Source organism: Morus notabilis, unplaced genomic scaffold (assembly GCF_000414095.1).
Source record: "Morus notabilis unplaced genomic scaffold, ASM41409v2 Scaffold481, whole genome shotgun sequence".
Taxonomy (NCBI): Eukaryota; Viridiplantae; Streptophyta; class Magnoliopsida; order Rosales; family Moraceae; genus Morus; species Morus notabilis.
This window is the reverse complement of record NW_010357431.1, coordinates 81,070-92,607: the sequence shown is the minus strand read 5'-3', so window position 1 is coordinate 92,607 and position 11,538 is coordinate 81,070. Positions and strand designations below refer to the sequence as shown.

The following is an 11,538-nucleotide window of genomic DNA, read 5'->3' as shown; positions in this document are numbered from 1 at the left end:
CTTCCTCAAGCCCCTTCAGTCTGAATCCTCAGCGATCACTGATGCAAGACAACACTTTAGGATCAATTCTCATTCCTAAAGCAATCCAAATCTCAATTTTTAACCAAGATTTCTTATTAGTGTGCCATAATCCATTTTCATATTTCAAATTATCATTCCAAGGGTTTTCAATCTCAAATCAAGGATTAACAATGCTAATCCATCTATCTCAAGTCTCCAAATGAAGCTAATTTGGGTTCTCCCCAAAAACAGGGGTCAAAACAACATTTTCAGGCCAAACAGGGTCAAACCCCGTGTCAACTGGTCGACCGGTGACAGAGCAGTGCAATACTACCGATCAACCGGTAGTGTGCACACCGGTCGACCGGTCAGCCTACAGTCCGGTTGACCGGTTTCCATGTGATCCGGTCAACCGCACAGGTCGACCGGTGGAATCAGCTGCACGAGAGAAGCTCATGAAAATCAGTCCAAAACCTACAAATCCAGTCCTAAATCGAGATATTTCAAAGGAAAACTACTAGATCTGGGTTCTAGGTCCTAAAACAAGTCCAAAGAACCCAAGATCTCCAATTTCTAGTCTAGTTTTACTCAAAAACTATCAAAATCCAGTTTGAACCAAAAATAAGTTTTAAAATTCAAAAACTTGAGATTCAAGAGAGGTTCTTTCAGTAATCTTACCTCGAATCCTTCTCTTGACGTTGAAAACTTCTTTAAATCTTTCCTTGGTTCAAGATCCGTTTTGATTTGGGACAAAATGAGAGAGAGGGGGAGTGAGAGAGAGCTCGGGAGAGTGAGAGAAAGAGTGAGGGAGAGACGCACGGGAAGGAAGGAAGGAAAAAGGAAAAAGAAAGGAAAGAAAAGAAAAAGAAAAAGGAAAGAAAATGGACAAGTGTTAATATTTTAAAAGAGCAGTCCAGAAATGCGCCCACACACACTTCTGGTTTAAAATAAATTACTGAGAATAATTTAAATACCTTGGAACTATTTAAACTCACACGTGTCAGAAACATTTATTAATTAAACTCAATTAATAATCCAGATTAGGCACACTAATAACCTCAATTACCTTAATTAATCTCAATTAATTCTTCAGGGTGTTACAATATATTGCTAGACTATGGTTGATGTCAACATTTACTTTCTTGTTTATGTTCATGTATGCTGAACCTGTGGGGATTCTTGATATGATACCAATGTGAGGTTTTGAACTTGTTTTGTTAGAATTTCTACCACTTTTCTTAAAACTTAATTTCTTACAAATAGTGGGATTTGTTTGAAAATACTTGAATACTTTGGATTTGAAATCAAATTTTAAACTGTTAATTTTTTAATTACTTTCTTAAGCATGTTTAAATTTCTAAACAAGCCTCCACGTTATTAACTTCTGTTTGGGGGCGTGACAATAAAATAATGAATAATTTTTTTATTAAATAAATAATAAAAATTATATTACCTCTCATGCTTTTAAGACATCATTTTCAACAATTATTTACTTCAAAAGAATATCTAGAATATGCTATTTGTTATATTTTCCCTTAAAAATATTAAAAAAGAGTAAATATTAAAAAAAACCCTTACTTGTCTTCCTCTCTCTTCGCCTTCTCCTTGCTCTACACATCTGGTATATTTCTTCTCCGGCACATGTTGGTCAAACCATGATCTGATTGATGATCATGATGACGGAAAGCTGTCATGCCGGCATCGGATCTATGCCCCCTCCCCCCGCCTCGATGGCAATGTGTTCCCCTTGACAGAACGAATACCCAATTCTCTTTCCTAGCGACGACAACACGAATCACTCTATCCCTTGTTGGCGTGAGCTCTTTCGCTTCTGTCCACGATTTCCTCTTCTATTTTAGGTCCTTTGGCTTCAACTTATAGTTGAAGCTTTTCAACCCAACAGATCATAGATTCGAGCTCGACGGTGGTTGATGTTAATTTGAGCAAAAAAATAAAAAATAAAAAAATAAATCTAGACTTAAGATAAGAACTCTCAATCTCTTTGCCTTCTTATTTGTAATTTTGATGATTTTCCTGGTATTTCATTTGTCAGTGATGTTAATTTGCTTATGGTTTTTATCTCGCAAGAAGCTACATGCACAGTGCACACATATTTAAAAGGTGATGCCATATTTGTCAATGTTAATTCCTTGACCTTCATTGAAACTGAGCTCCCATTTAGCTACTACAGTCTCCCTTACTGCAAGCCCAGTGGTGATATCAAGGAAAGTGCCCAGAATCTCGGTGAACCTCTTATGAGAGATCAAATGGACAACTCCCCTTTTCTCTCTTTTTTTTTTTTTTGGTTTTTTTTTTTTCCAAATTTTTAAGCATTTTTTAAGGCAATATTAAGCATTTTTATATATTTAATTAGAATCTAATGGTTTTAATTGATATTTGTGCGTTTGGTTCAAGGATTCGTGTCATGGTTCGAATCATGATTCGTGGATCGCTACAGTATTTTCTCTCACAAAAAATACACGTAAATTGAGAATTGTTCTGAATCATGATTCTGAATCCATCAACCAAACGTTCTCTTAATGATTGCAACGCACGTAGACACTTCTGTTAAATTTATAGACATATAGGATAGTTTGATATGTTTTCTATATATTATGAGGTGTTTTGAATTATTTTAAAAAAATTAGAAGTACTTTGAAATAGAATACATAGTTAGGAGGTATTATGAAAATAATCCTATGAATAATTAATCAATACAATTATAAAAATATTATATTAAAAACAGAAAATTATTCTTAATTTTTTATATATATTATGAAATTTATTATATTTAAAATTATATATTATAGTATATTATACAAAATATATTTTATTAAAAAATAACATATAACTAACTTGTTGGGTAAACGGGAAATAGTGTCTGGGACTTCTAAATTTGTTTTCCTCCCGTAATCTGTAACGTGATAAAATTTTAGCTCGTTTACAATCTTAAGTAATTAAAGCGGATTTTCTTCGTCCCGTTTAATGCGGGTCAGCGTGGACAAATAGGTTAATGGGTAAAATTGTCATCCCCAATTGCAACATGCCCTTCAAATTTTGAAAAGAGTTCATTTTGTTCCTGAAGTAGAAAAAATGGGTCAAAACACTCTATAAACTAATGTTATTTCATAAATGTCCTTGAACTATAGTTTTGTGCAAATTTATCTCTAATCTTTTCAAAAATTAAGGGCAAATTGACAAAAAAAAATTTAAGTTGGCAAGTTGATTTAAAATTAAAAATTTTATAGGTATTATAAAGTATAAATAGTTATATATTATCATTTTGTTAATTTTATAAATGTAATGACATTTTGAAATAAAATACATAATTCAAAATTAAAAATATTTTTTAAAAAATTTCAGAATATGTCGAAATAAAATACAAAATTCTGGTGACATTTATGAAATTTAATATGAAAAAAAAACACACACACACGCACACAATGGTTTAGTCAAAAAAGAAAGGAAAAAAGAAAGAGAAAAAAAAAAAAACATAGCCAGTGTTTAATGGGCCTGGCACACGTCCATTGGAGCTAAGCCGACAGAGGAACAATTAGACAAATATACTCCTATACACGTGTCGCCAAAATAATGACCAAGAATTTCTTGAATTCCCCAAAAACACCTCCAGTAAACAACTATTTTATATAAAACCCACTCTCCACTCACCAAAAAGCCCTCTCTCTCTCTCTCTCTCTCTCTCCTCTCTCTCTCCTCGACGCCATGTAAATTTCATTTCTCAGTTTCGCAGACACTTGACGATGCTCATGTATTTTCTCTCTCGCCCGTGAGTCTTTCATTGTTTTTTCCCTAAGAATTCTTCATTTTTTTCTTCTTCGTCTCTGTTACGTTTCCGCGATGGACGAGGAATTGAAGAAGCGGTACACCGATTGTGTGTATTTCTTGGCCTCGCCTCTCACCTGCAAGAAGGTTCGTTTTCTGCTCGCTTGCCCTAACTTTTGTTGTTGTTTTTTTTTTTTTTGTGTTTTTCTGAAGAATTAATCTTGGGAAATTTCGGTTTCTCGGTGGTTTTGTGTGTGTTTGGTGACGCCGATTGTGTCTGGTTGGTTGATCGATTCGTGTTCCGGAATGTGATTGGTTTGGCTTTAGTACTTGCATTTGAAGAGTTTTTGTGTTCTAGGGTTTATTTACCCATCAATTTTGGGGCTGACTTTTCTTGGGAACTTTGGCATTTTCGTTTTTTGCTTGAACAATTTTGGCATTTTCGGTTCCTGTTCTTTTTTTAGGAAAAAATACAAAAAATTTCCCCTCGAACTTTGTCACAATTATTAACTTGCCCCTTTACTTTTCAAATATGTCAATGGCACCTCCTAAACTTGAGTAAAGTGGTAATATTGGTACTTCTATCTGGCCGTGTCGTTAACACGTTTGAAAAGTGCGGGACTAAGCTAACACTTTTGATGAAGTCAAGGGAAAAGTTCGTAAACTTTTACTTATTATTGTAATTATTGGGATAGATATTTTTCAGTTTTAAAGATATTGACCATTTTTGTTATAATTTCCGCTATGTTCTCGGTGATTAAAAGTTGTCACGTTGTTAAATCACTGAGATGTTAATGACTTCTAAGTTGGCATGTACAGGTATTTATGCCCAGTGTCAATACATGGTCATTGGCAATTTTCTTCTTTCCTCTCTGAAATCTGTATGCCTTTCGGCTTTTGGTTTTGAGTCTGTAAAGTTGATTTTGGGTTTTATTTAATATTGTTTTTCTTTTTCTCAGGGTATTGACTGTGAGTATAGGCACTGTGAGATTGCAAGGCTCAACCCAAGGGATTGCTGGTACTGGTTGTCTGGAAGCTGTCGCAACCCAACCTGTGCTTTTAGGCATCCTGTAAGCTTATTTTTCATTCCTTTCATCTCTGTCTGTATAAAAACGTAAAGTATTCTCGAGCCTCTGGAAATCTAAATGCAAATTAAAGCTGAATATATATATATATATATTTGTTATCAACTTCTCTAACCATTTCTTAATTTCGTGTGTGTGTTGAATGGTTACTGAAAGTATGGTCAGATATGAGACTACACTGAAAGGATCCCGAGTAAAAAATTCATTGGCCTTCCGGAAAAGAAAAAGATATAGGCAGCATTTGGTTACTATTTAGTACAAAATCATTATGTCCTAATTTCTATTAATCATTATGATAATTACAATAACCTGAATAAGCTTGACCCTTCTGTTTCTTGCTCGTAAATATGGTAACGTTGTTTTAGATTTATTAGTTATTTTAGATATAAGTGTCGTCTGGTGGAGTTGGTTAGGGATAAGAAAAAAAGAGCCTTCATGCTACTGGGTCTGGGTATCTTGAAATGGTTCATTGTAACTGTGCTTTCTTGGTCATTTAACTATTTCCATTTGAACTGAGTATTGTTTCTTTCGTAGCCATTGGATGTGCACACTGGAGCGACATCAGAATCTGCACCAAGTTCTGTACCTGTGAACAAGACCAACGTCCCATGTTACTTTTATTTTAACGGGTTCTGTAACAAAGGTGACAGATGCTGTTTTCTGCATGATGTTAATGCTGATGCACCACCACGTGAGAAATTAGTAAACACAACCTTGGCAAAGTCTGAAGCGCCAAATGTAGGAAACAACACATTTGCAGTATGGGAGTTAGGGTCAGCACCAGCTAATAAACCGGTTATTCAGCAAAAGACTAACAAAACGTTAGTCCCATCTGCTACTGCTACTGCTACTGCAAATATAGAAGCTCATACAATGGTCCAACCTAAAGAAGATATTCAACTGTTGGTGCCAGAAGATGTTGCACAGCAAAGCGGAGCTTCCCCGATCTCTGTTTCTGAGTGTGAAGAGACTGCTACAATAAGGTCAGACTCTCTTCCAGCGGGAGAATTTGTTCATAGCATATCTTATGCATGCGAAGAGAACAGTTCAGAGGAGCAGGTAGACGGTCGGATTGACCCAGAGGAGAGGTGGGAATCATCCCCAGGCTTTGATGTTCTTGTGGATAATGAATCAGAGAATTTGGACTCCGAAGATGATCCGGAGTACATGATGGCACTTGATAGGAAAAGAAGGGATTTGACCAGCCACTTCTTGGCCTATGATTTTGAAAACCAAGTTGAATATGATAGATACCGTGAGATGGAACTTCAATATGAAATTGAGACATGCAGCCGTTATGATCATCCAGTTAGCAAGGACATTTTTGGTGATGTGGAGAATAATCCTGGTCATGCAGACGTGAGAATGTTTGATTCCTTTTTATCCCGCAAGGAATTGGCTTTTGGTAACCAGAGACATGCGGATCTTCGTGACCATCTTAGAAGGAGAAAGTTTGTTGATAGTCATTCAGTTACTGGCTTATCAAGAATGCGTGAATCTAGTCAGCTGATTCGTAGAAACCACGAAAGGCCTTGGCGGCATGGTATGGGTCGCATACGACCGCTTGAGAGACGGGCACTGGATGTAGGAGGGAACACTATTGACTCACTCGGCAACAATGGAACTTACTCAAATGGTGGAAGGCGGCATGGTTTTCCAAGACACTCACAGAAATATCAATCTAGGAGGCAGCATTTTAAAGAGAAAAGGCTTCCTAAAAGGCGGTTTCTTTCATCTGAAATCTCGAGCGAAAGGAGGGTACCGAGGGAGAGGATGTCTACTCGGGAGTCTACAAAATTTTTGGGACCCAAGACCCTTTCCCAGATCAGAGAAGAGAAAAGAAAACCAGAAGAAGATGGTGATTTCACTAGGAAAATGAGAAGCTACGGAAGAAAGTCATCAGTTGACTTTCAGGGTCCTAAACCTTTGAGTGAAATCCTGAAGGAGAAAGGGAAGCTGACCTGTGAAACTTAAAGGCCATAACTAGCACCATCCAAAGAATGTGCTTGTGAGACAGTGAATTGGATTTGTAAAAGAAGATGATGAAGTGTTTGAGTGAGAAAAAAGGCTTTCTACCAAAAATTGTGGCCGTGATTGGCCACTGTTCGTACTGTTTACCGGATAAATTTTTGTTTTTTCCGCCATTTTAATCAAGAGAGAGAACTTATTAAGAAGCTTACTAGCAATTCTTTCTAGAATCCTTTATAGTTGATAATCCCCTTTAGGAGAAGAGTTGATGGATTAAATCATTTTTAATGTCGATATTGTTTCAGTTTCTGTATAGAGCTACTTGCGAATTAACTAGTTGGTCATTGCATTTCTATTAGAAAAGTTCCTCTTATCTGCCTTTTGATTCTCCATTTAATACATTTTTCTTTCTTTTCATTTTCCTCACCAATGCGTACGTTTTGATTAGAATTCACAAGTTTATAGTCAACCTTATTAGTTGGAATCATTGGCTTTCCTGTGCAGCAAAATTATTGGGCTCCGAAGACTCTATGGCTGAAGTAGGGTCAACCTGTATTTCATGCGACGCTCTAATGATTTTTCGAGGCCTCATAGTACACTTGTTTGGATTACATACTTCAATCATCAATGTGCTCATTAATTTTTGAGGGTTTGAATTTTATAAAATCATAAAAGCCCATAAATTATGTAATTTCATAAATAACCTCTAAACTATTAATTTTATTAAACTTATCCCGGCTTATCAATAGTTTGGGAGTGCTTAAAAATTATGAACAGTGTTATGTCATCATTCCTTAGGTATTATAGACGAAAGGGATATTTTTGAAAGATTTTATATATTTTCGGGGGCATATTAATTAAAGGTACTTAATTCAGGGATATTTATGAAATTAAGGACTAATTTTTTTACTAAGATTTTGGAAGCATTTTTTCTACATGAATTTTCAGAGATATGCACGTTTCTCCTTCTTTTCCTCCTCTTTATTTCTTTTTTTTCAAGTTTTAATTCTTAAAGTCATTTCAAAATAAATAATTGTTTCTCACAATATTCTCATATCTAAAGAAATGCATGTCAACTTAACGTGGCTGAAACCAATGTTCTATTATACCAGAATGTTTTTGAGGAAAGAAAAAAGAGGGGGGAAAAAAAAGGTAGCAATCTACCAACAATAGTCCTCTTTTTTTTTTTTTTTTTTTTTTTTTTTTTTTCCCTTTGAAAGGGTTTTTTTTTTTTTTTTTTTTTCCCTTTGAAAGGGTTTTTTTTTTTTTTTTTTTTTTTTTTTTTTTTCCCCTTGAGAAAGGTTAATTGGTTATTTTGTTTTATGATAGTGATGTAATCCCACCTAATTACGTATGGACGAATAACTAGTCATATATGTTTTTTTTCTTTCTCATGATTAATAAATCAGTAGTCATATTTGCATTGCTTAGAACAAGAAGATTTCACCATATATTTAAAAAGTAGCATTGACTACTAAGTTCGATTAATTTACGAAATAAGGCCACTAAAGTTGCATATTTCTAACCCACCCCGCTGAAACAGCAAAATCTTAAGATGGATCTTCTATTGTTTCTTCTGATCAAAAGCATATCTTTGTCATTTTAAAGTTGTCATTATGTGCTAATTAAACACATACCAAAAATTTTTATGAGGTTGCCTATTCTTGAGAATTGCATTCTTTTACACAAGTGCCAAATCTATTGGCACCATAATTTCCTTTGAGAGAAGAAAACTGATCTTTTCCTTCCTCGGAGTGAGAATAGTGTTGGCTCATGATCTTAAGATGGATTATTATCACCTATGCTACTTTAATTATGGAGTCATTCACAATTTGCATTCTAAATTTTAAAAACTCTCATATCAAAACAAAAGAGCAAAAGAACATATAAAACTGACAGATTTTACTTCAGATTTAACAGTTCCAAACATGGTTAGCCCTATCAATAGAGTTAAAAATCTCAATTTGTTTTTAATATGTATTGGGAATACATGGAAAGTTTGTGCTAAAACCATTAATTTGTTGGCCTGAAAATAATATAGAAACTTTATCATGCCTCTCACTGTATTCAATCTCATGTCTCGGTCAATTCTTAAGACAATTTCTCACATATGCCTACAAAGTTTTGCAATGAAAAGTTTTCAGTGTGAATTCCTATACTGGTCAAAAAATTTAATATAAAGCCGTGTGAATCCTTGCATACTATATTAAGGAAAGTGAAATTAACAAAATGTTTTAGAAAAACGGAAATTAACAAAATATCTTTTTTATTTTTACAAATTTTTTTTAAATTAATTGTTTTTGAAAAATTGTTTTTATAAATCAAACTTCCTATCAAAGTAATTGTTTTTGGCAACATCTATGGTGGAACCCAAAAAGAAAAGAAAAAAAACCACCGGTGGATCCCTGCTAACGGTCAAATCTGCAACATGAGCACTTCTGTATGGTACGTTATAAATTTTTAATACGGACATGTACAGATATGACCGTTGAAAAATTAATCCAACGTTTACAAAGCATAACTCCGCCGGTGGAAGTTTTTTTGGGGTCTCCCGGTAAAAAATGTTATTTTTTTCTCTTTTTTTTTTAGAAGAATTGATATATATGAAACTCTCGGATAAGTTGACTTTCAAATCAACAATTATTTCAAATCTACATAATCTGTTGTTAAACAAAACTGCATTAATTGTTAAAAATCATCAATAGTATTATAGTAATGTATCTATAGCATTAATTTTCAAAAGTAGAAGAAAATAGCAAAATTGTGAAAGGAAAAAAAAATTTAGGGTCAAAAGCATAAAGTTTTGGACCTTAGAGGAAAGTTCTCATTTTTTCCATTTTTAGCCACGAAATCTCATAAAATAAAATTCTCAAATCCCGAATATCCTTAATTGCCATCTTCTTCATTTGTCACCATTCTCTCTCTCTCTCTCTCTCTCTCAAATTAGTCCAAACACATAAAAAAGCTCTCTCTCTCTCTCAAATTAGTCCAAACACATAAAAAAGCTCTCTCTCTCTCTCAAATTAGTCCAAACACATAAAAACTCTTTAGGTCTCTCTCTCTCTCTCTCTCTCTCTCTCTCAAATTAGTCCAAACACATAAAAAAGCTCTTTAGGTGGAAGAAACAAAGAATACTCTAGAGAGAGAGAGAGAGAGATTCTCATGGCTGAGTTGCAAAGGTCAGAAATATCCTTTAGAAGGCAGGGCTCATCAGGCTTGGTATGGGCCGACAAGCTCACAGCCGGCGAAGTGGTATTGGGCCAATCAAAGCCCAGTAGTGAAGATCAGGGTGATGCAAAAGAGCCACGTGGCGGGAGCCGACCCTATCGGACGGTCAAGATGCCGTCTCCCACCGTTGACCCGCCGTCTCCGAAGGTCGCCGGTTGTGGCTTCTGTGCCATGTTTGGGAAACCGGTACAAGACCATAAACCAAAACCAAACAAACGTAGATGATATATGGTAGTAATATATAATATAGTTCTTATTTTCAACACATTGCATGGTTAATTGTTAGACATGTATGCATTTAGACATATGTATATGATCTATATATGTGTGTGTTAGTGATATGATATTTACCCTATTGTATATCATATCACAAAACAAAGTTATGTGATCATATTGCATGGTTAATTCTTAGACATGTATTCATGAATATGTATTTTCCTTTGGGATTTTTGGTCTATTTTTCTAAGTTTAGAATTGTTTGACTATTTGCGCTTAGACATGTATTCATGAATATGTATTTTCCTTTGGGATTTTTGGTCTATTTTTCTAAGTTTAGAATTGTTTGACTATTTGCGCTTTAGTTTTGGTTCAACTCTTGTGAATATTGAGAATTTTCGGATATGGGTTTTTGATCAAATTCTGAAAGGAAATAAAGTTCATCTCTTCCTTATGAATTATATGAAAATATTATATATATATATATTGATATTCCCATAGGCAAATTGTAATTTTTTTTTCCTTCTGATAGGGAATTAGGAAACTAGTATGTCACTTAAATTCTTGGTTTATCTTGGCAAGGTATAGAAGTGCTTTTGTACTTTGGTTTTGTGTAATTCTTTTAAATATTGAGATTTTAGGGATTAATGGATTTTTTGGTCAAACTCTGAATGGAAAAGAAATTTCAGACTCTTTTCCCTTGCATCTCCGGTATTATAATTTATACATGCATATTAATTGCCATGGCCCTCCAAAGATTGGACTTTGGAAGAACATGCAATTTCACCATCCCTTTCTCTGAATTTCTGGTTAAGACCGGCGCTTTATTTTGAGTTTGTAATTCATTCTTTTTTTTAATATATATATATATATAAAACACCTAAATCTGCAACTCTCCACTCAAACTCCACCCCACTCGAACCCCAGTACCACTAGACCAAGGGGTTTTAGGCTATTATTATTATTTTATTTTTGCATATTGGTCTTTCAAAAATAAAAAATAAAATTGTACATGATATCTCAACTCTAATATATGATTGCGAATAATTTATTTGTGATTGGTGTAGTTTAGTTGGTAACTAACGTAACGGAATTTATTTTATTTCTTTGTAAAATATAATGAAAAGCTTATCACCTTCAACTAACTGTACTAAAAAACCGTCCATCTTATTCCTTTTTTTGTTTTTGTTTTTGTTTTTGGGCTAATCGGTCATCTTATTCTTTTACTCACCAATGTCCAAAAGTATACATGTACCAA

At 34.3% G+C, this 11,538-nt stretch overlaps 2 protein-coding genes across 2 annotated transcripts; both read left to right on the top strand.

The window, feature by feature from the left end:
* Positions 1 to 3,692: 3,692 nt before the first annotated feature.
* On the top strand, positions 3,693 to 7,215 carry LOC21389295 (zinc finger CCCH domain-containing protein 32). Its single transcript, XM_010090025.2, has 3 exons — positions 3,693 to 3,930; positions 4,743 to 4,853; positions 5,403 to 7,215. The coding sequence occupies exons 1-3, from the start codon at positions 3,859 to 3,861 to the stop codon at positions 6,840 to 6,842; spliced, it is 1,623 nt and encodes a 540-aa protein (XP_010088327.1). The 5' UTR covers positions 3,693 to 3,858; the 3' UTR covers positions 6,843 to 7,215.
* A 2,665-nt stretch (positions 7,216 to 9,880) lies between these two features.
* LOC21389294 (uncharacterized protein At1g15400) lies at positions 9,881 to 10,333 on the top strand. The gene has a single exon (XM_010090024.2). The coding sequence runs from the start codon at positions 9,999 to 10,001 to the stop codon at positions 10,287 to 10,289; it is 291 nt and encodes a 96-aa protein (XP_010088326.1). The 5' UTR covers positions 9,881 to 9,998; the 3' UTR covers positions 10,290 to 10,333.
* Positions 10,334 to 11,538: the final 1,205 nt, after the last annotated feature.

Excerpts from the sequence above, each read along its gene's own strand:
- LOC21389295 (XM_010090025.2), top strand. The coding sequence starts at position 3,859 with ATGGACGAGGAATTGAAGAAGCGGTACACCGATTGTGTGTATTTCTTG. Across the intron at positions 3,931-4,742 it reads CGCCTCTCACCTGCAAGAAG|GGTATTGACTGTGAGTATAG; the intron begins GTTCGTTTTCTG and ends TCTTTTTCTCAG. Across the intron at positions 4,854-5,402 it reads CCTGTGCTTTTAGGCATCCT|CCATTGGATGTGCACACTGG; the intron begins GTAAGCTTATTT and ends TTTCTTTCGTAG.
- LOC21389294 (XM_010090024.2), top strand. The coding sequence starts at position 9,999 with ATGGCTGAGTTGCAAAGGTCAGAAATATCCTTTAGAAGGCAGGGCTCA.